At 42.1% G+C, this 26,971-nt stretch overlaps 2 protein-coding genes across 7 annotated transcripts; one reads left to right on the top strand and one right to left on the bottom strand.

Moving 5' to 3' along the window:
* Positions 1-1,228: 1,228 nt before the first annotated feature.
* NEPRO (nucleolus and neural progenitor protein) lies at positions 1,229-19,906 on the bottom strand. 6 transcript variants are annotated; one of them, XM_008146600.3, is made up of 9 exons: positions 19,796-19,906; positions 16,361-16,515; positions 13,129-13,208; positions 12,561-12,692; positions 12,039-12,116; positions 9,723-10,084; positions 9,351-9,412; positions 4,345-4,604; positions 1,229-1,854 (listed from the first exon to the last, which is right to left on the bottom strand). In XM_008146600.3, the coding sequence occupies exons 1-9, from the start codon at positions 19,896-19,898 to the stop codon at positions 1,392-1,394; spliced, it is 1,695 nt and encodes a 564-aa protein (XP_008144822.2). In that variant the 5' UTR covers positions 19,899-19,906; the 3' UTR covers positions 1,229-1,391. The 6 variants fall into 6 exon arrangements, with proteins under 6 accessions (XP_008144822.2, XP_054569949.1, XP_054569951.1 ...); XM_054713974.1 differs by lacking the exon at positions 19,796-19,906 and adding an exon at positions 17,725-17,798; XM_054713976.1 differs by lacking the exons at positions 13,129-13,208; positions 16,361-16,515.
* LOC103290752 (myelin protein zero-like protein 1) lies at positions 6,630-7,472 on the top strand. The gene has a single exon (XM_054713978.1). The coding sequence runs from the start codon at positions 6,630-6,632 to the stop codon at positions 7,191-7,193; it is 564 nt and encodes a 187-aa protein (XP_054569953.1). The 3' UTR covers positions 7,194-7,472.
* Positions 19,907-26,971: the final 7,065 nt, after the last annotated feature.

Below are 26,971 nucleotides of genomic sequence, written 5' to 3'. Positions count from 1 at the left end.
GATTGGGCCTAAACCGCCAGTTGGACATCCCTTTCACAATCTTGGACTGCTGGCTCCTAATCGTTCACCTGCCTGCCTGCCTAGTCGCCCCTAATTGTTCCCCTCCCGCCACTGGCCTGATCACCCCTCACTGCCTCTGTGTGCCGGCCTGATCGCCCCTAACTGCCCCCCTCCACCAGCCTAATTGCCCCCATCTGCCCCCCCTGCCAGCTGGATCGCCCCTAACTGCCCCCCTCCCCCACCGGACTGGTTGCCTCTTACTGCCCCCCTCCCCCACCGGACTGGTTGCCTCTTACTGCCCCCCGTGCTGGCCTGGTCACCCCTAACTACCCTTCCTGCCAGTCTGGTCACCCCCAAATACACCCCCTGCTGACCTGGTCACCCCTCATGGCCCCCCCACCAGCCTGGTTTCCCCACGCAGCCTGCTGTTGTTTGGTTGTCCCTCAGTAACCCCCCTGCTGGCCTGGTCACCCCACACAGCCTGCTTGTTCAGTCATTTGGTGGTCCCTCACTAACCCCCCTGCCGGCCTGGTCATAGGCAGTCATCTTGTGAGGGTTAATTTGCATATTACCTCTTTATTATATAGGATGGTTAGCCACATATCCGGGTATATTTTGTGTCTCCTAATTCTATTTTTTCATTTACCTTTCTCACCTACTTCCACTTTGTTTTATCCTGTTATATTTCATGTATAACCCTTGGTCACATTACAGTATATCCTTTCCAGAATCAGACTCACATACCCTATAAATAAAACAAACAAACAAAAATCCCACAAACCTGGAAAAATCCAAAAGCATTTTAACATCCTATTCTATGAGGTAAGGTGAACAAATAAAGTGAAATGTTTGTGCCTGTCCCTGGTTCCTTTAATGATCAACTTTAATGTATCAACAAGACAGCACTACCATAGAAGCTATAAACCTTGATTTCAGAAGTGGACTTATTTATAATGGAGCCAGTAAGGCCAAAGTGGCCTTTTAGGTGCTTCCTTGCTACTCCCCATCTCCTCTCCCCATTTTTTATAAGGCTCGGAGTAGGTTTTTGCAAACCTAAGTAATCAGGTCTTTATTCCCAGGTAAGTTATAAAATTACTATTTTTCAGGGACCTACCAGATTCAGTCAGGATATCTGCTTTTCAAGGGCAGGATATATATTTTTCATCTTAACACCTGGCAAATTGGACTATTTAATAGTCTAACAACTGCCAATTAAATGACACAAAGCTACTATAAATGTTTATTGAACTGAAATGAACTGCTATCAATGTTGCAGTAAATCTTGAATCCAAGTGGTGCTTTCAGATCTTTCCAGATCTCAGGAGTTCCACTTAAAACAGTAGAACACTGGACGAGTTTGCTGATCACTTAAAAGTCTCACAGATGAGTATCTAAACTCCCATTAAAGCAAAAATATCATCAATGTCATCTGTCTCCTTAATGTTTCTTGATGTATTATGTTTAGTTATTTGCATCATTGTCCATGAATCCCTTTCATTTTCATTGCTTCCTGTAAGATTTTCATGATTTTGTTTCTCCTTAGTTTGTATGACAGGATTTGAAGCTCTGCTACTCAAGAGTTGCTTACTGTTAGCGTAGAGATTAGTTTTATGAACTGCTCGGTGTGAGAGTCTCCGTTTACTGATATCTGTAGAACTCTGAGTCCCTTGAGGGGGCTGCTGAATTTCCTTTAAAAGCGTCGGCTGCAACTTTCTCTGTGGTTTTCTCTGTCTCAGTAAAAACTTATTCTGTGATCTTCTTAGCCTCAAATGATGCTTTGAAGTTTTGCTATCTGAGCCACGAAGAAGGCAGTTGCAAATCGATGTTTTTATGCACTCTAGTTTCTTGGGCAAACTTTAAAGGACAGAGAGAAAGAAAAAATCTGAGATTGTTAAATGGCCGAGAAAACATTCTCAAAAACTTTGTCTCCTTTTCATCAACTTCCAACAGAAAATACACAATTTATCTAAGTCCCATTCTTGTGTACAACCCCTGATGAAATGATGAATCATGATGAAAAATAAGGAAATAGGAGCTTCAACTCAAATCTGTTTTCAGAGCACAACTTCCCTCATTCAGGTTGTAGGCAAATGTGTCCCCATTATATTCCCAAAGTAAAGTAGCTCCTACAACTGCCCAGCAAGGTAGCTTAGTGGTGAGATACCTCCATACTTAGTGCCAGAGCTTTTTCCTGATAATTGCTAATCTGTTCATAATGTAATTAATTGAAGTGGAACTGGGGAAAGGATGTATCTCAAATAGAAAAAGTCTGTGAGGGTGCATTCATCCATTTCTGTATAAACAACTTCCTGTTGTAGCAGGAACTGAATAAGAAAAAAGGAATAAAAGTGAATGAGTTTATATAAAGAATGAGAAGACAGGGCTTCTAGCACACAAGACAGACAGCCTTGAGCTACCCAATTTGTGATTCATCTGTATCATCTTCAAGTTTGGGAATTCAGAACTCAAATAGCTGATTGATTTAGGTGTTTTGCTTCTGAGTAGGGTGCACTGCCACAAGGTGCACTGGTACCTTGCTAACTGCCTCACTGTTTGCCATAGTCAGATTTCAGAAAGATTAGCATACGCCTGTACTTCCTGCCCAACCATCCTCCCCTCTTCCTCTTTAAACATATAGAACTTTGTGGAAACCCATTATAATGTTATTAATTACTGATCTCTGTCTCCAAACTGTTTTTCTTGTCTTAATATAAGCAGAGATTTTTAAGTGGGGAGAGGCTAGATATATTTCCCAGTTGAAATAGAAATACAGCCCAGCCAGTGTGGCTCAGTGGTTGAGCATCGACCCATGAACCAGGAGGTCAGAGTTCGATTCCTGGTCAGGGAACATGCCTGAGTTGTGGGCTCAATCCCCAGTAGGGGGTGTGCAGGAGGTAGTCGATCAATGATTCTCTCTCATCATTGATATTTCTATCTCTCTCTCCTTCTCCTCTCTGAAATCAATAAAATTATATTTTTAAAAAGTGGAAATAGAAAGGATGAAAACAGAGGATCTGAATTGACTTGTATATCTCCAACACCCTGAGCAAAACCCTTCATTTCCTCACCTATTCAATGGGGATAATACTGCCTACCCTACAATTACAATTACTGTGGACACGAAGTAGATTTAAAATATCCTACATCTTAAACAGCAAAACAGCACTATGTATTTGTGAAATACAAAATAATGGTTTAACCAAATAAACACTAGTTTGTTATCCTTTTCATGAACTTTTAATGATTTTCATCTCTGCTTCATTTACCCCTGACATTAAACCCAATCTTGAGCAAGACAATTCTAATTCTCTCCATCTCCGGCTGTTCCCACCCTGAAGATCCCTTTTAGATGGAAAGGCTTTGTGGGGATCCCAATGTGAAAACCCTTCCAGAAATTCATTCCTGAGGAATACTTAATTTCTCCCATATCCTTTAATCAAAACTTGTTACAAAACCCTTACTATATTAAATTTTTTACTAAAATGAGAATATTTTTTCCATAAATTAAAAAAATAATAATTTTAGACAAAATGGGAACCATTATAAAGTCCTGAATAGATATATGTCTAACTATAGATAAGAAATTATAGTGGATGCACAGAATATTGCTTGAAGGATACATTAAAACCTGGTCAGAAGGACTGCCTCTGTGAAGGGGGAATAAGGATCTTTATTGCCATTTGTGGCTGACATTGTTACTGTGAGCATCTATTATTTTTTTCAATAAAAATAAAGCCCTAAAGTGTCTAATTTCATGTATTATTTCAAGCAGTACTTACTGGCTCACAATCAAAGATGACTATCCTTAGGCAGTTCTATGCAAGTAAGAAAGCAGTACACGGAGAGTCTAGCTCCTGTGAACGAACATCACCTGACCCTGACCTCGGAGTATGGTGTGTGCCCTTGTAGAAGGCAGGCACCTTCTTCGTCTGCTCTCACTCACTCATCCTGCTGCTCTGAAGCTGTGGGCAGACTGGCCATCATTTCTACTAAAGCTAGCATCCTGTGAGGATTAAGTTTGTTTCACATATAGTTGTATCCCCAGACATTCCTAATGCTTCTGAATAAATGGATAGAATGGTGAAGAGTATAAATGAATAAATCCAATTAACACGTTAAGCGCCCAGTCACTGGTGACAAAACACAAAACAGGCTGGCACTTAACGTGTTAATCAAGTTTACTCCTCCCAGTGATACAATTTTGCCCAACAAAAGCAGCAAGTAAAATTGCAGATGGAGTAGATTCCATTTAGCCCCCTTTCCCATTTTAAAGAAAGCTGACTTATATATACTATTCCCTAAATAACAACAAAAAAAGGAACATAATTTTTGTAAGATACCTACCTATAACCTTGAGCTTCCACATGTTTAAGGCGGTTACTTTTAAGAAGTTTATTGCCCAGAAAGGAAGCCTGAGCCTTGAGTTTTTTGCTCCTGCACCACAGAATTGCCATTTGGATTTCTTCAGAAAGTTGTATGAAAGTCTCAGCCTCTTGGAATCTTTGCACAAAAGCGGTGGCACTGGGAGTTCCTATCACTTTCTGAGGAGAATGTTTCGTTGCCTTTAGTTGGGATTGAGGACATTTAAATTCAAAGCCGGCCTTCTGAAATATGGAAAGGTGATTTGTTACTGAACTGTAAATATATAACAATAGAGAAAAGTTGACTCAGACTATCAAAATTTGAAAATCCGTCTTTTAAAATATATTTTTATTAAATTCAGAGAGGAAGGGAGAGGAAGAGAGAAATATCAATGATGAGAGAGAATCATTGATTGGCTGCCTCCTGCATGCCCGACACTGGGAATTGAGCTGCAACTGGGCATGTACCCTGACCGGGAATCAAACCTTCTAGTTCATAGATTGATGCTCAACCAACTAAGCCATGCTGGGCAGGCTGAAAATTGGTCTTTTTTAAAAAAGAAAAACCTTTTTTGTTCACTGTACTTTCCTTTTGTCGTAAAAAACTTAATTTTTTATTCACTGCTCCTAACACAAAATTTGTCCCCCTCTGTGCTACAATAGATCCCATCTACAGTTGAATTCAATTGCACACAGAAAACAATATAAGTATTCTAACACATATCTCTTTCACCTACACATAATAAAACTCCACATGATTAAATATTGGTCAAAGCCTATCTGGTGGGGGAAAAGAATCACTGAAGAGCCTCTTTCCTCTCCTGGACTCCCACAACTTGTTCTTCACTTCCTTCTGAACCCCGAGTCACCTTCCTCAATGATGGGTTATAAATGTTACTAAAGACACATGAAGTCAGGGATGATTGCTGAACATATGTTAAAATGCTTAACTAAGTACCATTTTCAATTTCAATTTAACCATCTTTTTTTTTTTAAATGAATATTGTTCAGATTACAATTGTTTCTCCTTTTTCCCCCACATATCTCCCCACCACCCAGTTCCCACCCCCCCTCTGCCCTTACCTCCCCCCCCCCCCGCTGTCCTTATCCATAGGTGTATGATTTTTGTCCAGTCTCTTCCCATACTCCCCACACAGACACCCCTTTCCCCCTGAGAATTATCAATCCACTCCCATTCTATGCCTCTGATTCTATTAAGTTCACCAGTTTATTCTGTTCCTCAGATTTTCAATTCACTTGACTTTTAGATTCACTTGTTGATAGATATGTATTTGTTGTTCATAATTTTTATCTTTCTTCTTTTTCCTCTTTTTAAAGAATACCTTTCAGCATTTCATATAATACTGGTTTGGTGGTGATGAACTCCTTTAGCTTTTTCTTATCTGTGAAGCTCTTTATCTGCCCTTCAATTCTGAATGATAACTTTGCTGGGTAGAGTAGTCTTGGTTATAGGTTTCTGCTATTCATCACTTTGTATATTTCTTGCCACTCCCGTCTGGCCTGCATGGTTTCCAATTTAACCATCTTTTGATGTTGCACCTTTGTCTCTTCAATCCACCTTTCTGTATTAAGTCAAGTTTGAATTTTATCAACCTTACTACTTATGAAATTATGCCACATTAATATGTCTGCTTCCATCCTTCAATCAAAGCGTACCTTCTTCCAAATTTCTTATCCTCAAGAATATAAAAACCAGTAGAAAATATAAAAGTAGAAACCTGCCAATGCTCTGTGTTGGTGATTGGTTAAAGAAGTCATCTGAAAGCAAACTAAGCATATTAGTGCTAATTGCTAAAAAATGTGGTAGTCAGTCATGAATAAGAGGGATGCTGACCAACCAACTTCAAATCCTAGGAACAGGTGGACGGACTACAGAAGTTTCAGGGTCAGAGAGAGCCACAGTTCTTAAAACAGGGTTGAAAAAACTACTTTGGAGACTGGTGTAAATGGTGAAGAACAGATTATGAAACCAAACTGCCTGCACGCCAATCCCAGCTCTGCCCCATATTTGCCACGTAGCCTAAGCAAGTTTCTTGATCTCTATGTACCTCGATTTTCTCACCTGAAATATGGAAAGTAATGATGACCCCTATCTCACAGGACTTGTGTGAGGATTACAGGAGTTAAAATATTTTGGACAGCGCGGCGCGGAGGTGCCCCTGGGCGAGGTGGTGGCGAGGCGGCGGTCCTGCGCGGAGCGAACGGCCGGGCCGGTGCGGCCGCGGGGCGGGGCTGCAGCGGCCGACGATGGAGTCCGCGACCCTGGGCCGCCGGCGCTGTCTGTGGCCGGTGCTGGCGGCGCTCGGGCTGTTGACGGCGGGCGTATCAGCCTTGGAGGTACACACGCCAAAAGAAATCTACGTGGCCAATGGGACACGAGGGAAGCTGCCGTGCACGTTCAAGTCTGCGACCACCACCAGCAGGCTGACCACAGCCTCCTGGAGCTTCCAGCCGGAGGGATCCCTCACCACCGTGTCGTTTTTCCACTACTCCGAAGGGCAAGTGTACATCGGGGATTACCCGCCACTCAAGGACAGGGTCACCTGGGCTGGAGACCTCCACAAGGAAGACGCATCGATCAACATAGAAAATATGCAGTTTGTCCACAACGGCACCTACATCTGTGATGTCAAAAACCCTCCCGACATCGTCGGCTACCCGGGGTACATTCGCCTCTATGTGGTAGACAAAGAGGTGTCGCCCAGGTTCCCGGTTTGGGCGGTGGTGGGGACAGTGACCGCTGTGGTTGTGGTTCTCACCCTCCTCGTCAGCATGATCCTGGCTGTCCTCTACAGCAGGAAAAGCTGGTAGCCGGGTTACACACAAGTCAGTCTGTGGTGTACGCGGACATCCGGAAAATGAAGAGAAGACCCAGACCATATCCTAAGCGAGAAACAAACTCAAACGGGACTCTTGTGCAGCAGTGTGGCCCACAGCACGTGTGGCCCGGGCACGGACAGGCACGGAGAGATGTAAAGGATACGTATAAATCTCCTATTTAATCTTCGGATGGGAGGAGCAGTGGTGCATGATGAAATGATAGGATTCTAAAATATGTAAATTGTCTCGCTGTTTGTTTTTTTCTTTTTTTGCATCCAGGGTCATTTACAGTTGGGGAAATTCAGCAACATTCCTGTCACATCATTGGGATATGGTGTGCCTTAATGATGATGTAGCGATCTCTTAGTATCCCAACAGACTTGGCCTTTTTGTCTAAGGGCTTAACAGTCTTAGCATTTATTGTAGTTGGAGAATGAAGATACTGTGCGGGAGACACAGCCAGGGTGGCCTGTCCCCCACTGTCTGTTCCGACTGTTTGGTTGTAGTTTTTAGGAAACACCCGTTAGCTATGCCACTTGGAGACAATTTGAGAAATTGTCGATGTTTTTTCCTCTCTAAAGCAGGGGTGGGGAACCTTTTTTCTGTCAAGTGCCCACTTGGATATTTATAGTATCATTCTCGAGCCAGACAAAATTATCAACTTAAAAATTAGTCTGCTGTATTTGGTCAAACATTTAATTAACTCACCCTGATGCCTTTTGAAAACCTTATACGGCCCTTGGGTCAAAGGTTCCCCACCCCTGATCTAAAGCAAAGGGCATTTTTGCTTCCTAAGTTGTCACAGGGACTTTAAGGTTACACCCTTTCCTGTCAGCTTGTTCATCACAGCAAGATCAGCAGGGATAGCTGCCGGGCCAGTCTTCCTTGGTCTCTCTGACCAGAGCCCTGTACATGGAACTGAAATAGGAGCCGCGGCCTGAGGAGGAGCTGGCGGCCTGGGGAGGAGAGCGCAGGTGTCAGTTACTTTCTTTGCTGCTGGAAACCAGCGGCAGCTGCAGGGGAGGAGTTCACTTTCATCCAGGTGGGGTACATGGAACCTCCATTCCCGCACTTAACTCGTCCCAGAAGACTGTTCGAATACGGAATCATCTTTTCCCATTAGAAATCATGTAAACTGAACTAATCCACTCCAGACCCCCAAATGATCCCTGTTTTAAGCGTTCTTATATATAGTACATGTCTAGTGCACTGTTTAATTTATAAATAAACACTTTTGAACAAAATATATATATATTTTGGACAATGCCTGACAAAGAGTAAATGCAATGTAAGTATGTATTAGCCATTATTATTATCATTATTATTCCTCCCTCTGAACTTATGAATTGGACAAAATGTAAATGCAAGCTTGAAGCCTTGTAAATGTTCAAGAAAGTACTCTAACATTAGAAATGACAGAATTCTTAAATAGAATGTAAGAAATAACCCATGAAGCAAACCAGAAAAAAACAATTTTGGGAAGACAAAGGGTAACAGAAGTCAAGTAGTTACCAGATGAAAGAGGGTGACACTGACATACATATTGTTAGGTCCAGAACAAAAAGAATTTACAGACACTGACTACGGAGTCGTGTTGAAGTTTAAACCTGGACAGGAAGAAATGGAAGCCTCATGATGAGGAGGATGATAATGACACTGAAAGTTGCTAATCACATCTAACACCAATTAAGTATCTACCGTACTCCTGACTCTATGTTGGAACTTTACTTGCATTAAATGGCACAACCCCATGAGGTACAAACTATTAGAAAATAGAGATATGAACAAGTCAAGAAACTTACATAAGGTCACGCAGCTAGTACAAACTAAAGGACTCAAAACCATTTCTCAATGACTGCAAGGCCAATTCTCTTAAGCTACAGTATAATTTACACCTACGAAGGATCCTAGGGTCACTTTACAGTTTTAGCAAAACTCAATGTTTCTGAAGGCACTTTATTAACTGAATTAACTCGATGCACTAAAATCCCTTGGAGTGCCTCCACTCAGAAGCAGACTGAGAACTAAGATGGCACTAAGCTTAGAGCTAGGGATAAAAAACAGAAGCAAGATTCAATCTATGTCCTTGGTAAGTGGCATCTACTGTATACATTAGCAGAAATCAAGCTATATTAAAATAACCCAAACCTGAATAGCTCTGTGTTTCAGCTGTTCGCAGAACGCCCTCACATCAAATTCTGATGACTTTGCTGTGGAGATGGAAAGATCAAATACAAAAACTTAGGCATACCATTTTCAAATCAACAAATTCTTAAGTGCATGACGATATTTCTTGCCAAATTACTAAAAAAAGTAGAGGAAGCAAGCAAAGAACTATGAAACAACAGGAACAAACAACTTTAAGTGTTCAAACTTAGAAAACACAGGTATTACCATACCTCTTTGAAGACAATCAATGCGTGTTAAAATTAAAAGGTATGGGATTTCTTCTACACAACCCATGAATATATTTGTAATTTCAACTTTTTTTAAAGTATGTGCTATATCAAAGCATATTACCTTTGAAGATTTTCTTATTCTTTACTGGCTGTCCAAGATCCACATTATTCTGTACATTGATCTTCATTTGATTAGCGTTTTTGGAAATCCTATGTGACGGTTCTTCACTGCACCTCAGTGATTGTTCTTTTGTTGAGAACAGTTTATTTAGCAATTTAGTTACTCCCTTAGCTGCAAAAGCTGTAGGCATTTTTTTCTTAAAGACCTCTAAATAGGGCTGTCCTAAAAATTCAACAATATCAGAAGGAAAGGTAAAATCTTTGAAGTAAGGCAATGGTTGAATCCTTGAGACCTCTTGAAGCAATCCAAACAATGGTTCATATAAAGAAATCAGCCTTTTTAAAACACCTTTATAGAGAACCCTAGAGAAAGAAATAGATCATGAATTAACCAGTAACTACAATTTTCAGATTATAACTACAATTCAAAGCTGAAAATAAATGCCTATCAACTTACCACTAAAGAAAAAAAAACCCTATCGCACATATTTGCAAATAGATTAATCTAGCCTTAATAGAAAAACCCAAGTACAAAATGTTACTTAAGCCCTAGCTGGTTTGGCTCAGTGGATAGAGAGTTGGCCTGCAGACTGAAGGGTACCAGGTTCGATTCCAGTCAGGGGCACATGCCCAGGTGGCAGGCTTGATCCCCAGTAGGGAGTGTGCAGGGGGCAGCCAATCCATGATTCTCTCTCATCATTGATGTTCTATCTCTCCCTCTCTGAAATCAATAAAAATATATTTTAAAAATCAATGATTTAAAACACACACACACACACACACACAACAAATGTTACTTAAAACTAAATGAAGCCCTAACCAGTTTGGCTCAGGGGATAGAGCATCGGCCTGCGGACTGAAGGGTCCCAGGTTCGATTCTGGTCAAGGGCATGTACCTTGGTTGTGGGGATGTGCAGGAGGCAGCTGATCAATGTTCTCTCTCATCGATGTTTGTAACTCTCTATCCCTCTCCCTTCCTCTCTGTAAAAAATCAATAAAATATATGTTTTTTTAAAAAAGCAAAACTAAATGAAAAAGCTGTCTCAAAGGATATGCACCAAAATCCTAAGTTTGGTTTTATCTAGGTGGTGAGATTTTAGGTAAATTTCAGGTTCTTTACATTTTTTCCTGCATTTTAAAATTTCTTGAAATAAGCATGTTTTATTGTTGTAATCACAAGAGCTTAGTTATTTTCATTATAGACAAGAATGATTGTTTGACATTTAAAATAATATTATTAGTAATTTTAACAGTTACCTCTAAGAATAAGTAGAAAAACAGAATGACTGGAAACAGTTGTTAAGATATCCAGGTTAAGATAGCAAAGCAAGGTTTTTAATCTCCAAAGACAATTTTTGTATTTTTTTTTAGTTTTAATTTAAATTAGAGATAACCATCCCAATTGTCTAAAACGGCCCAAATCTGGTCTCTTTACAAATATGAGCAGGTTCCGAGTCCAATTATCCATCAAGTAAGCTTCATCCTATATAATAAAATGCTAATATGCAAATCGACCGAACAGCAGAACGACCAGTCACTATGACATGCACTGATCACCAGGGGACAGACACTCAACTCAGGAGCTGCCCCCTGGTGGTCAGTGCGCTCCCACAAGGGGGTGCGCCGCTCAGCCAGAAGCCAGGCTCACAGAGCCTCTTCCCACCTCTGCAGCAGCCCTAAGGATGTCTGACTGCCAGCTTAGGCCCACTCCCTACTAAGCCATCAGTGGGACATCCCCTGAGGGCTCCCGGACTGGGAGAGGGTGCAGGCCGGGCTGAGGGACCCGCCACTTCCCAAGTACACGAATTTTGTGCACTGGGCCTCTAGTAATATATAGAGATGCAAGAGAAGGTCTCTTTACCTTGCAGCTACTTCCAGTGTTCTTATATCAACTAACTGTATTTCAAAAAGCAGTGGTGTTTCAGGTGGAGAAAAAGAATCTGGAGCTCATAAGGAAGGTCATGCCATTAAAAATTATAAATCTAGAGGCAAAAAGAATTGATTGATACAGCCTGCCCAGAAAGACCTTCACTTTAAATGGGCCAATTGCTGTATGATTACAGCAATGATTTTTTTTATTATTCTAATGGCTAATCCTAGGATTTCATTTGCTTAATTGTTTAGTGTTGAGGTGGTCTCTTGCCTTCAGATTTAAAGCCTAATCTTTTGACATAAAACACTTAGCTTCCAAATCCACCCCACATCCCACAAGTTCAGCATCCCCTGGGAAAATAAATATGAAAACCAGTCAGAAACCTAGGCTGAGTTAAAGAGATGAAAAAGAAGTGAATGATTTTAAAGGCGTGTACATACATACCATAACCTGCTCACCAGCCCAACCATCACAAGGTTTAAAATAATGAATTCTTGCAAACCTAGGTGTTTCACAGTCAAGCTGAAGAATTAAGTTAAAGTTGGAAAACAGAACCAAAGTAATTTGGATTTCTGTAAGTTACGTTTTTGAAGGAACTAGATTGGAAATAGAATTTTTTTGAGGAATTAAAGCCTTAAAATATGTTCTATTTAACTCATGGAAACTTAAAAATACAGTTGTATATGCTCTGCTAGAGCTCTCATTATTAAACTAAGTTCCCAAGGTTTAGTTTCTAAGATTAAGAATTTCTGTCAATGTCCTCAGGATAATACATGTGAGAGATAGGCAGTCTCTGGCAATGGTTGTATGAAGCAATTCCTGGGGAAAGGAGGCCAAGAAGCAGATTTATAAGAATTCCATAGGTTATAACTCCTACAGACCCCCTAGCTTTCAAACAGAAATACTACTAAACTTATCCAAACAATTCCAACTGAGAAAAAGGTATTTCAGTTGCTTCAAGGATACAGAAATGTCTTGCAGCAACAGTCTAACAAGCGAAGTAACAATTTGCAGGCTCCCAAAATCTTCATCAACACAAATTCCACCACTGGTTGGCTGGGGATGACACACGCTTTGGTAGCTACAGGCCGATTTTCACTTGACAAAAACAGAAAAGTACATTACTTTCATTATTAAATTTAAACTACTTTTATATACAAAGTTGGAAAAGAGAACCAAAGTAATTTGGATTTTGTAAGTTACATTTATAAAAGAACTAGATTGGAAATATAAAGTACTCAAGTACAGAGTTCCTTTAAGCTCAATTTGAGCTAATTATGCTCAAATAGGACTCACTGAATTTCATGGACAATGATGTTTCAATATAATCTTATCATGTCCCAGATTTCAAGTGACACCAGTCCCTCCCACAAGCCAACAAACGGAGATTACCACAAATACCAGCGCCCCTTATTAAAACAACACTTGTATAACTGAGGTATAATTGGTTATATTCCAACACCAAGCAGTAAAAAAATCCAAAGGGAGATCACAGCAAGACAGAGTTTTCACCACAAAGCAACTGACCACTTACTTGGAAGAAAACAACTCAGACAGATCCTGAATTGAACTCTCCAAATTCATGTTTTTCAAACGTTTTAAACACTGTTCAACCTGAAAGGGGAAGAGCAGCTCAAATTCATATGTATATAATATAGACAAGGCCACTGATGGGACCAGCAAAGCAAAGAAAACGAAAATTTCAAAGTATGGAAATATAGTGAACACCACAGAATACCCTTTTTTTAAGGGTAAAGAAATCTGTAACTCAAAGCAATTGCTTCTGGCTAAAAATCTAAAATTTATCCAGCGAAACAAATTTCTCAAATCAGATTATAACTGAGAATTTATTATGTGTGATGCTATAAAGTACACCAAAGTAAGTATAAGATTATTCTCAAGATTATAATTTTTCTGAAGCTCAATTTCAGAAAGTTCAGTTAGGAAAGTGATCAGTCTATTCATTTTACAAATGTATATTGAATACCTACTGTGTGCAAGGCATGCTGGGAAATAAGCACTAACCAATTTCTAGTTACTAAAAATTTACTAGTAAATTTGTGTGTGTGTGTGTGTGTGTGTGTGTGTATATATATATATATATATATATATATATATATATATATATTATATTTAAATGTTGAAATTAAAATAGATATGCCTTATTTAAAATTGCAATCCCCTCAGCACTTTCTTTTTCTCCATAGCAATTATCACCATCTGACATTTGATTAACTGCCTTTCTCCTCTCAACTCTAAGTTCCATGAGAACAATATATTTTATTTTACCCACCACTGTACTCAGTACTGAGCATTGAGTAGGCATTCAATCGCATTTTGTAATCAAAAAAAGGAAAAAATGGTAGCCATCCATTATATAAAATGTGTCAAGAATTCTGTGGTCCTCAGGAAATACCACACAAAGGGCATGCATGGGACTGCATCCAGACTGAAGGATGTCAAGATCTGGATGGTCACTGATACTGGCAAAGATAGTATCTTGCTAGAGCTACATATATGCTACTAAAAATCCAATCAAAGTTATGGATTCTCTCTTAACAGAATGGTTTTCAGAACAATGGCAGCAACAATCCCTACATTCTCTGGGGTCAGCTCTTTTTCACCTTTTAATTATGGACACCATCCTTTGAGAGAAGCACTGACAAACCAAGATGGTAAAGCACCTGGGGAACATAGTAAGTGAGCTATGGTTTACACAAAGGCGGGGAGGGGGCTTGAGAAGTTTAGCAAGGAAGAGAGAACATGGAGAAACGTAAGAACAGTTTTATATATACTACTAGCTTTCCCGTTGCAGGAAAAATCCTGCAATAGGATTTCCTGCTGCACTCTACTCCGCCTCCGTTCCTCCCTTGTCCCCCGCCTCACCTTCTCCTCCAGCCCGCCCGCATTTCCCTTCTCCCCCGGCCCCGCCTCCGCCCCGCCCTTGTCACCCAGCTCACCTTCTCCTCCAGCCCGCCCACATTTTCCTTCGCCCCCGGCCCCGCCTCCACCTCGCCCTTCTCCTCCCCCCCCCTCGGCTTGCTTGTTTCTTGGAAGCTTTACTCCCTTCTGCAGCTCTTGGCTTCTTTGGCCGCTGTCTTGATATGCAAATTAGCCGCCATATTTGTTGGGGTAATTTGCATACTCGTCCTGATTGGTTGGTGGGCGTGGCTTGGCTGGTGGGCATGGCTTAGGTGTAGCGAAGGTGCGGTCAATTTGCATATTTGTCTATTATTAGATTAGATGTGTGTGTGTGTGTGTGTGTGTGTGTGTGTATATATATATATATATTTTAATTGATTTTAGGGAGGAAGGAAGGAGAGAGAGAAGCATCAGTGATGAGAGAGAGACATCAATTGGTTGCCTCCTGTATCCACCTGACTAGGGACAGGGATTGAGCCTGCTACCAAGGTATGTGCCCTTGATCGGAATCAAACCTGGGATCCCTCAGTCTGCAGGCTGACACTCTATCCACTGAGCCCAACTGGCCAGGGCAGACAGTCTTTATATACTCAAAGTACTGTCACACAGAAGAGGAATCAAGACTATTTTCTATTCTCCTTTGGGGAACATTAGAGTGAAGGTAATTCCAGTAGCTAGCTTTTGAAGGTAGAAAAAAATAAATCTTAAAGTAGATGAAAGTTCTTTGTAAACTGATATGTTAAGCAGATATATAAGGCAGTAGTAGTAAGAGTAATACTAATTGTAGCAGCATCATGAGACATGCTCCCTACTCTAAGAGATGGCAGGGACATGAAACATGTACACAAATGCCTGTACTGCAACACAGACCATGCCAAATGCCATAAGAGAAGCCCTAATAGCCAAGAATCACAAAAAGAGAAGGAGTTCAACTTCACTAATCAGAAAGATGCAACTTAAAATGAGATTACCATAATAAACATCATGGTACCCCTTGGGAAGAACTGATTACTGCGAGAAGACTTGAAATGGAACTTAGAGGATGAGAAAGCTTTTAATAGGCCGAGATGGAGGGGACTAGGCCTTCCAAACATACAGGAGCAGGTAAGGAAAACTCGGGTGAGGGCACAAACATGGCGAGGACTCATGAAGAATTCAGGTTGCCTGGGATGTAAAATAGATGAAGGCAAGAGAGAAGCCTGAGCTAGGAAAACTGAATAGGACAGATCATGGAGGATCCTAAAAGCCAACCTATGAGGTTTGGTCTTTAGTCAGGAGACAATGGAGGAACATTAAAAATCAAAGCTGTGTTTTAGGTGATTAATCTACTTTGCTTTATAGAATATATCAGAGTGGAGGAAAGATTAGTAGGATAGCAAGACAACTAAAAGTTGACATGGCTAAAAAAAAATGCAGCCAGAACTAAAAGGGACCAGAAGCAGAGGCAGTTTTGACTGATTCAATTAGATGGCACAGCTACATAAAAGGAAGCAGCAGAGAAAATGGAACACCAAATTTTTCTGACTAGGTTATTATTCACAACTTGGAATCCAAGAGATGAAATCTGTTCAATCCGAGATAAATTTGGTTTTGGAATTAAAGACTCAGAAGGAGATAAAGCTGCCCAGACATAAAAACTTAGGGAAAGGCCATGATCCCAGTTCTTTGATGAAGAAATAGTCATCTTTTTTATCTTAAGTAATGGGAGTAGAAAATTAACCAGAGAGCATGAACCTGTAAGTTTAGACTCAGTTTCCGTAAATAACAAAGTATGAAGTAGCAGTGTGATCTCCATCTTCATCAAGTAAACATGCTGAGTCTCAAACACAAGGCTTCCTCCTTACCTGTTTGAGGGCCAAATGGGGCTTGTGGCGGCCCATTCTGTTGTGATTGCTGTAAAGGACTGCACATAGCACATCTGTTTCTGCATCTAAGGTCTGGCTCTTCAGTGACAGGGTAACAAGCCAGCATTCTTTAAGTACAGCTGCAATACAAAGGTCTAAAGCAGAGAATTTTAATAAGACTTACTATGTATTTCTGCATTAAGTGTATTATATAAAAGGAAGGAAGCATCTCTCCTAATTTTTTAAGATATTTTATTTATTGATTTTATAGAGAGATAGAAAGGCGGGGGGAGAGGGAGAAATACTGATTTGCTGTTCCACTTATTCATGCATTCATGGGTTGATTCTTGTATGTGCCCTGACCGCAACCTTCGGGTATTGGGATGATGCTCTAACCAACAGAGTAGAAAATAAATAGAAAAACAGAATGTTTTGTTTGGTGGCCAGGGCTCCTTATCAGTTTTAAATCAGCATTTTTCAATCTTTTTCATCTCATGGCACACATAAGCTAATTACTGTGGCACACCAAAATATATTTTTTGCTGAACTGACCAAATAAATAGGTATGATTTTGATTCATTCACACCAGGCAGCTATTGTTGGGTTACTTGTTGTCATTTTTTTAAATTTAACAATCTAAGGGAAAAGAGGTCAGTGCCCATAAACAGTCAAGTATTACATGTTTAAAAAATTCTTGTGGCCCTCGCCAGTTTGGCTCAGTAGACAGTGTCGCCCTGCAGACCCAAGGGTCCCTGGTTCGATTCCGGTCAAGGGCACATACCTTGGTTGCAGGCTTCTGCCCAGCCCTGGGCGGGGCTCATGCAGGAGGCAACCAATCGATGTGTTTCTCTCTGTCTTTCCCTCTCTCTTCCACTCTCCCTAAAAATCAATGGAAATATATCCGCGGTGAGAATTAACAACAAAAAATTCTTGTGGCATACGGATTGAAAATCGCTGTTTTAAAGGAACCAAAAACAAATATATAATTAGCCTTAACTCTAAGGATGTAATTAATAATTAAATATGTAAGAAGTTGGAAAACAGTGACAGATTATATAGTCTAAAAATCAAGAGAATGTCTGTTAAACAAGTGTGTATACCTGCATCACATTTTATCATGATTTTAATAATCTTTCACAGGAGTACTTTGCAGTCATTTGGTGCACACTTACACCTTTAGTACCTTGAAGGTGGGGCACATGTTGTATTGTATACTTCTCTGAATCCCCCATTTTGTTACGCACAAAAAGCAAGACAGACTAGATAAATTCATGCACTAAAAGACAAAGATACTGCATTTCAGTACCACTTTAAGATAAGAATATATTAAGAAAAGAGAAACTCGCATGGCAACTGGAAATTACTTGGTGAATGCCTGACTGAACACGGGTTCAGCTGGAGAATCGTTCCCAAGTCAAAAGCGCTGTGTGTTCTGTATGGTTCACAGGATAGCACTAGCACCCTGTATGGGGATAACACAAAGGCAGGTTTTTACACAACATGGAGAACCTGCTTTTGTCCCAACTACCTGAAGCCAGAATGGGTTGCCCTGGGGATGGGGAGTGAGCTGGTATATTTCCAGTTAAGGAATCCTGTTAAGGAATTTATGAATAGAGGAAGGAGGAAGATGATCTACAAACTGCGTAGGACAGATGGATGTGCAAGAGGATGTGATGATTAGATGGGTTAAAAACATTTCATAACAACAGATATCATTTAATTGTTTATTTACTGTATCAGGCACTGTTCCAAATGCTTTACCTATGACATTAACTCTTTCCTTCCTCAAAATATCCCTAAGAGGCAGGTACTATTTCTATCCCTGTTAGAAAATGTGTCCAAGTGCAGAAAGGTTAGACTGGAGACTTTCCCGTATGCTGCAAGAATTTTTAAAACATTCAATACCTGACTATTTAATCAGGGGCACTGACCTCTTCCCTTAGAGTCTCAAATTAAAAAAAAAAAAAATGACAATAGCCAACACAACAATAGCTATCTGGTGTGAATGAATCAAAATTACACTTTTTTTTTTTTTTTGGTCAGATTGGCAAAAAACATTTTTTGGTGTGCTGCAAAATTTTAGTAATTAGTTTATGTGTGCCATGAGATGAAAAGGGTTGAAAATCGCTGGGTTAGACAAGACAATTCCCAGCAAAGGGAAGCCCAGAACTCAAACTTTGGCAATCCGGCTCTTGAGCCAAGCTCCTAACTACTAGGCCCTACTGCCTAAAAATGGCGATCCCATCATACATTGGCAATACACTCTAATTTAAGAGCACTTTCCCAATACTAGACTTATATTTTTTCTTTTTCTAAATGTATATATTTTTATTGATTCCGGAGAGGAAGAGAAACATCAATGATGAGAGAGACTCATCGATCAGACACTCACACTGGGGATGGAGCCCACAGCCTCATCAGAATTGAACCATGATCTCCTGGTTCACAGGTCGATGCTCAACCACTGAGCCAGGCTGGCTGGACCCCAATACTAGACTTAAGAAGTGATCACCTCCAAAGTTACACAAAGGTCTAATCACTATGTGGCACACCAGAAACTAATACAATATTGTATGTCAACTGTAATTGAAAAATAAAAGACATTTTAAAACTAATCGTCTATTATATATTCTGCCAAGTATTTTTTCCAAGTTTGTCTTTAACTACTAGTATAAATAAATACTGCGGTTTAAAGACAGATTGAATTTTAAACTTATGTGTAGTAAAAAAAAAAAAAAAAAAAAAGCTTGTTTATGTACTGTTCTAAATATAGTCGATGACCATAAGTTTAAACCTAATAGGTCAGTATTATGCAGTTATTCATTTTGCATGCGTTGCTTGATGCGTACTGTATGCCAGGCGCTGTACTAGTTTCTGGGTATATAGTGATGACTATAGTCGCACAGGGTGATAACAGAGCAGAACATTTAAAACTGAAACTGCCTCGGAAAATCTAGATGAACTGCTGTAACTATACACCGTTACTTGTTGGATATTACAAAATAAAAATAAAAAACAGCATCATTAGAGGCTCCCAACAAGCGGTGACGGGCAGGGAGGACTAACCCCACTTTACAAATGAGTAAGCGGAGGCCCAGGAGAGCGCGGCGGGCGCCGGGCGCCTGCGGGACTCCCCCCGCGGCTCCCGGCGGAGGCAGGAAACTGACTGAAGGTAAACAGGTTCCCAGGCGCGCCCGCCCTCTCCGCCGCCTCGGCGCGGCGTGGGCGCTGGGGCTCCGGCGGCGCGTGGGTTCAAGGAGGGCTGGGAAGCCACAGGCCCTCCCGGAGCCCTTGGGAAACTCGGAGCCCAGGCTTCCCCGGGCCGGTCCCGCGCCGCTTCCCCGCGCCCCGCTGGCTCAGGAAGTCCCGCCCCCGCGCACGTGGCCGCGGGCCCGCTGCCTGCGGACTGGTCTCCACTCGGGGCGCCTCACTCACCCAGGGCCGCGCCGGGGTCCTGTATCGTCACCGCGCTGCGGCTCCCCGCCTTTGGGATTGTCACGCGGTTCCAAGGCTCCAGGCGGCGCAGCACCGCAGCCATCTTGCGAGACGGGGACGGGACTGCGGGAGGCGGGGCCGCGAGAGCCGGGGGCGGGGCTTAGGGGCGGGGCCGCGAGAGGGGGCGGGACTGAGGGCGGGGCTGCGAGAGGCGGGGGCGGGGCTGATGGAGGGGCGGGGCCTTCACGGAATCGTGGACCAAACCCTGAGTTGGAAAAGACCCAGGTAGTCACGGAAACCTGGACGCTCATCAGCATCACTCTGGAGAGTTTGGGGGAAAGCCCAGTCCCGGAATTAGTCAGAATCTCGGAGATGGGGCGAGGAATCTGCCTTTGGTTTATGCTCTTACCCACAGGGGATTTTAAGGCACAACCAAGTTTGGAACTACAGTACTTCAAGGCAATTTACAGATGTGGAAACTGAGGCCCAGAGTTGAGTTGGCGTGTGCACTCCGCCTCAGACATTAGGGGGAAAGAAAGCAACGAAATAAAGAGGATTATGCAAAGTAGAAGTTGTAACTCCGGAGTGATTTACTTTGAGATAGTCAGGACTCCCTCTATCTTGAGCGATAGCAAAACCGGAATCACATCAAAGAAACTTGAACGTTGGCTGACTATCAATTTCATCCTCAATATAAGACTAGACAATATTCCAAGCTCTGCTGATTCCCACCTCATTATTATCTTTCTAATAGTTCATTTATCTTCAACCACACTGATGCCACCTTACTTAAGCAGTTAAGGTTCCCACAGTTTTGTATTAGAGAGGCAGTTGGTGGGTTTTGGAGACACACTGCCAAGGTTCTAATTAAAGCTCTGCCGGTTTGCTGGCCCTGTGATGTCAGGAAAATTACTTAATTCCGCCAAACGTTAATATCCCTATAGTAAAATGAAGATAATAATAGTCTCTACCTCACAGAGTTATAAATGCTTTAGAACAGTGCCTGGCATACAAATAAACATTTATCAGAATTAATATTGTTGATATTACTTCTAATGTTTAATATACGTAGCATTGCCTTGTTGAAACACTTCCCATGCTCCCTGTGTGCCTTGCACTCACTAACTTCTCTACCTGGACCTTCCTGAAATATAGTCTCCCTCAGCTCTTGTGTCATCACCTCCGAGTAATTCTTCCTGAACATTCCTTCCCCACTCCATAACCCCTTTATGTACTACTACAGTTGGCCTCTGTATTAGCTTCCTGTTGCTGCTGTAACAAATTACTACGAACTAGTCACTTAAAACAATAATACAATCATATTACATTTCTGAAGGTCAGAAGTGCAAAATTAATCTCACTGGACTGAAATCAGCAGGGCTGGTTCCTTCTGGGGTCTCTAGTGGAGCATTCACTTCTTGCTTTGTCCAGCTTCTGGAGACCACCTGCATGTCTTGGTTCATGTCCCCATACCCCATTTTCAAAAGCAGTAGCATAGCATCTTCTAGTCTCCCTCCATTCTCTCGCTCACGCTATGGAGGCTAGGCCTATCTCCCTCTTAAAAGGACCCCAGCGATTACATTGAGCCACCAAAATAATGGGATAATCTCCCATCTCAGAATCTTAAATTTAATATCTACAAAATCTGCTTTGCAATATAATATATTCATAGTTTCTGCTCTCTCCCTCTCTCTTCCCCTCCACCTAAAAATCAATTTTAAAAAAATTTTTTAAGTAACATCAATTCTGGGGATTAGGATGTGGACATTATTTAGGGAAGGGCATTATGCAGCTACCACAGATACTCACAAAATTTACCTATTGTATTAATTTGTATATTTGTATGTCTCCTTCTCTAATAGCATAAGAGTTTACTGAAGGCAGTACTATCAATATAGCTTACTGATCTTTATGTATCAATGCTTTGCTCAGAGCTTGGCATGTAGTAGGAACTCAGTAAATTTTAGCAGCTTTATGGAGGTATAATGGATATACAAAGAACCATATATATTTAATGTGTACAGTTTCACAAGTTTGTCAATAGTCACTGGTTGAATAAGAGGCTTGATGATGTTTGAATAAAGTGTTTGAAGGATGAATAGGGTTTTCCCATGCAGATAAGGGAAGAAGGACATTCCTGGCAGAGAGGGGTTCACCAACATAGGTTGGAAGACTCCTAGCATTGCTGCTGGAGCATGATGTGTGCTGAGGGGTGAAGTTGGGAATGGGGTGTCAGATCATGGGCAGATATTTGATTTTACCCTGAAGACTGGTGACTCCTGAACCTGGCTGATCAGAATTACTTGGATAGCTTTTAAAATTCAGCTCCCACTTTGAAAATTTGTATTCATTAGGTCTGAGTAGAATTCTAACCTGTGTTTTTTAAAGCGCCTTGTGATGGTGGTCCGGGTTGGGGAACCCTTGCCGTAGGTGATAAAGGAGTCACCAAGTCTTAGGCAGGGCAATTTCAATCACCTTGCATCAGAGGAAGAGCGTACTGGAGAACAGATTTAAAGAAGATGGGGCTGGAGGTGAGGTAGTCTATTACAAAAACTGAGGCAAGACATCATGAGGACCTGAATTCAAACATTGGCATGGAAGATAGACAGTATTACTTATTTAGATGTCTAATCTTACCTTATAATAGACAAATATGCAAATTGACCGCATCTTCGCTACGCCCAACCCACGCCCACAAACCAAGCCACGCCCATCAACCACGCCCACCAGGAAACCGTTGCAGGGACGCTGGGTGCAGCCGAGCCCAAGGCCGGGAAAGCCGCCCGAGGCTTTCCCGACCTTGGGCGCCAGCGGGGTGCCTGCGCCAATCGCAGGAGACCACTGGGGGTCGGCTCCTGCGATTGGTAGCAGGGACGCTGGGTGCAGCCGAGCCCAAGGCCACCACCCAGGGCCAAGCCCAGACCCTGAAAGAAGGCAGAAGGCGGTGGCCACAGCCAAGGCCTGGGTCCCTGGTGCCGGCAGAAAACTGGTGCAGGCAGAAAACTGGTGCAGGCAGCCAGGTGAATGAAGGTCTATTGCACGAATCTTCGTGCAAACAGGCTACTAGTATTTAGATATTTGGGTATCTAGTTTGGCTTCCAGATTTTCACCTTGAGTTTGAGAGATAGCATTCAAACGAGTGGATTTAGGCAGGGATAATGAGATAACTCTTGATATACTGAGTTTGAGGTTGCTCATGGGATGTCCACAAGAATATGTCCGATTCACCAGATGAATAAATGAGACTATAGCTCGGAGTGTGATTGCAAAAGCTTAGGTGAGAAGGGAAGACAGTTTATATGGTAACAGCGAGATGCAGGATCAAGCAGGGTATTGTTTTGTTCTAATTTTAAGGAGTGTGTATCAGTCAGAGTTCCACCAAACAGTACCAGTAGGAGATAGATAGATCTATAATTTATATATATATATATATATATATATATATATATATATATATGTATATATGTATATATATATACATATATATATGTATACACACACACACACACATACATACACACACACACACTGAGTGGCCAGATTATTATGATCTCTGAACGCATAATAATCTGGCCACTCAAAGTGTGTGTGTGTGTGTGTGTGTGTGTGTGTATTAGAGGCCCGGTGCATGAATGCGTGCATGGGTGTGGTCCAGCCAGCCTGGCCAGGGGGAGGGGACATGGGCGGTGGGCCAGCCTGCCTGCTGGTTGAACTCCTGGTCGAGAGGACAATTTGCATATTAGCCTTTTATTATATAGGATATACACTGAGTGGCCAGATTATTATGTGTTTAGAGATCATAATAATCTGGCCACTCAGTGTATATATAATATATATATATATAAATTTTAAGGGACTTATTGAAAGAAACGGGCTTGTATGATTGTTGGGGCTGGGTAGTCAAGTCTGAAATCTATAGGGCAGCCCATGAGGAAGGGCAGGCTGGAAACTCAGGCAGGAGCTGAAGCTGCCGTCCACAGGTGGGATTTTTTTCCTCCTTCTCCCTGACTTCAGGGAAACCTCGGTTCTTTTGGTTCTTCCTTTCAGGCCTTTCAAATTGATTAGATCAGGCTCACCCAAGTCACCCTGATAATCTGCTTTAGGTAAAGTCAACTGGTTGTAGCTGATAAGCACAACTACAGAATACCTTTACTGCAACACCTAGATGTCAATTGAACCAAATAACTGGGTACTATAGCCTAGCCATCACAGACAGGAAATTATTTGATCACATGTAGGCTAAGGGAAAAGAGCCAAGAGAGTGAGCGGAGATGGACATACTAAAGAGATAAAGGGGGAGGAATAGGTGGAGCAAGACCCATTATTTCTTCAACAGACTATTTGAGCACCAGCTGTTTGCCAGGCACCATTCGTGTCCCAGAGGAGACAAGCAGGGAGGGGATCAAGTGCTTAGGTAGAGGGGTTGACTTAAATTTTGAAAAGCCTTTCTTCTCTGAGCCAGGAAGAAAAATAAAGATAGCTTTAGATGTGGATATGCTGGGGTAGGTGAGGGAGTTTCTGTGTTGTCAGTGAAGGAGAATTTGTGATCAGTACCAAGAGTGGAGAGCAGGGAGATGGGGTTCCTGGTGAGCAGTGGATCTTTGAAATCAGAGCTTTCTTGAACTGGGGATGTGGAAGAGGCATGGGCTATATACATTAAAGAGAAAGTAAGGTTTTAGGGCCACCCTTTAAAATTTTCTGGTCTGGAAAGAAAGATTGCCACAGACACAAATGACTATTAAATATACAAAACCTTGCCTATCTCATCAGTAATTCAAGAAATATATGTTAAAATAATTTTGAGCTACTGTCAAATAGACAAAGAGTGAAAAGTATGTTGTACCATGTTACTAGACTTTAGACACAATTTTACATACAAAGTGATCCTTTGTTGTTATCATCATGAAAATGGAAAATGATATATTCACACAGTGAATCCGTTATTTTCTAATATTTTGGCAGTAAATTCTTTTTCCTCACAAAATCTTACATAGAAATAAAACCCATGAAAAAACAAGTAAAAGCAGAATTGCAGTGGGTAGGAGTGTATGGTAGAACACAGGGCCCTCCCTCTGAGGCCCCCTACCTAGACCCCCGGAGGAGGCTCGTAAGACACATTCTAAGATCAGTTTTGAACACATTGTGGTATTAAGTAAATATGTATTGATATGCGCAATTTTTGGTGATATAATAAAACATTTTTTAAAGCAGTTTAGAAAACTGTTTGGATAATGAAAAAATACATATCTGTACATTGAGAAAAAGATCTGGAAGGATCTAAGTGAAAATATTAACAATGATTATCTTTCCAGCAGTAGGATGAATCTTTTTTCTTCTATGAGCTTATTTGTATGTTCTATGTAAAGGAAATAAATAAATACGTATTGCTAGGGTAATGAGAAAAAAATATTTGGCCTTGGCCAAATAGTGTGTACCAAAGTCTTAGGAGTGTGTGTGTGTGTGTGTGTGTGTGTGTGTGTGTGTGTGTGTGCACCAATATATTCAGAGACAAATACTTTTGGCCCGTCCAGCTATGGCCTCTGCGCTTCAGTCCCACCCTTCTTTACCGTGTGATTTTGTGGCTGGCAGGCTGTACTACCACATGGTCTTTGCTAGCTGGTAGTTGTACCAATATGTACCACTAGAGGGAGGTTGGAAGGCAGGAGAGGAGAGAAGGGACTTGTTCCTTCTCATTTGCTCCCTTATTAGGACAGTGTTGCCATGCCACAGCTCTTCATCTCAGGTAATGGCAGCTGGCTCTAGTCCCTAACTCGTTGACACACTCGCAGACGGAATTGATCGCTCACAGGTACTAGCAGCAACGGGATGGTGTTCTGCCCTCAAAGATCTGGGTCCCAATTCTGCAGATGCCTTCCTCCAAAAAAGTCTAAATTCTCATGACCCCAAACCCTATCCCTCGTTTCCCCAGCGCCAGGGGTTGCATGGAACTGTTTCCAGCAGTTATCTCTGTGTTACCTTCAGTGTTGCATTTGTGTTACCTTTTTGGTTCTTAAACGTCTATATGTTTAACCAGTTCCTCATATTAGCTTTCCTCTGGTGAGATACTTAATATGATTGTGTTTTACTAATGGACTCTGACTGATATGATACTTGGAGCCAGAAGTAGTCCTAGGAAACAGCCCCTCAAAATGGGATTCTGAAGTTGGATTGGCCATGTCGTTAGCTTTGAACACAATAGTGATCTCCTTTCTAATGGGAAATGGGACATGAGAAGCCATGCTATGCTGTGACATCATGCTTTACCTGAGGTTGACTGTGATGAAATGCTGCTTGAAGCCCTAAAGAGACCAGATGACTACTATGCTACCAGAAGTAGCAGTGGTGCTTCTGAGTGCACTAGAGAGCCTCCCGAAAGTGACAAGCTCAGATCTTTAACACCTAGCTCAAGGCATAGGGAATCAGAGAGCTTCTAAAATAATTACTTATATCTTACTAGAGGCCTGGTGCACGAATTTGTGCACCAGTGGGGTCCCTCGGCCTGGCCTGTGGGATCAGGCCGAAAACGGCTCTCTGACATCCCCCAAGGGGTCTCAGGTTGTGAGAGGGTGCAGGCCAGGCCGAGGGACCCCACCGGTGCATAATCGGGGCCGGGGAGGGACACAGGAGGTTGGCCAGCTGTGAAGAGACAGCAGGAGGGCTCCAGGGCATGTCCGGCCCCCGTGTCTCGCTCAGTCCCAATTGGCCGGACCCCAGCAGCAAGCTAACCTACCAGTTGGAGCACCTGCCCCCTGGTGGTCAGTGCACATCATAGCGAGTGGTTGAGTGGCCTTGGCATATCATTAGCATACTAGAGGCCCTACATGAAATTCGTGCACAGGGTGTATGTGTGTGTCCCTCAGCCCAGCCTGCACCCTCCCCAATCTGGGACATCTCTCTCACAATCCAGGACTTCTGGCTCCCGACCACTGGCCTGCCTGCCTGCCTGATTGCCCCTAACCACTTCTGCCTGCCAGTCTGATCATCCCCTAACCACTCCCCTGCCAGCCTGATCGATGCCTAACTGCCCTCCCCTACTGGCCTGGTCACCCCCAACTGCCCTCCCCTGCAGGCCTGGGTCCCCCCCAACTGCCCTCCCCTGCAGGCCTGGTCACTCCTAACTGCCCTCCCCTGCAGGCCTGGTTCCCCCCAACTGCCCTCCCTTGCATGCCTGGTACC

The sequence above is a fragment of the Eptesicus fuscus genome, chromosome 3 (assembly GCF_027574615.1).
Source record: "Eptesicus fuscus isolate TK198812 chromosome 3, DD_ASM_mEF_20220401, whole genome shotgun sequence".
In the NCBI taxonomy this organism is placed as follows: domain Eukaryota; kingdom Metazoa; phylum Chordata; class Mammalia; order Chiroptera; family Vespertilionidae; genus Eptesicus; species Eptesicus fuscus.
Note: the sequence above shows the minus strand (reverse complement) of the source record. Positions and strands in the feature narration are given on the sequence as shown.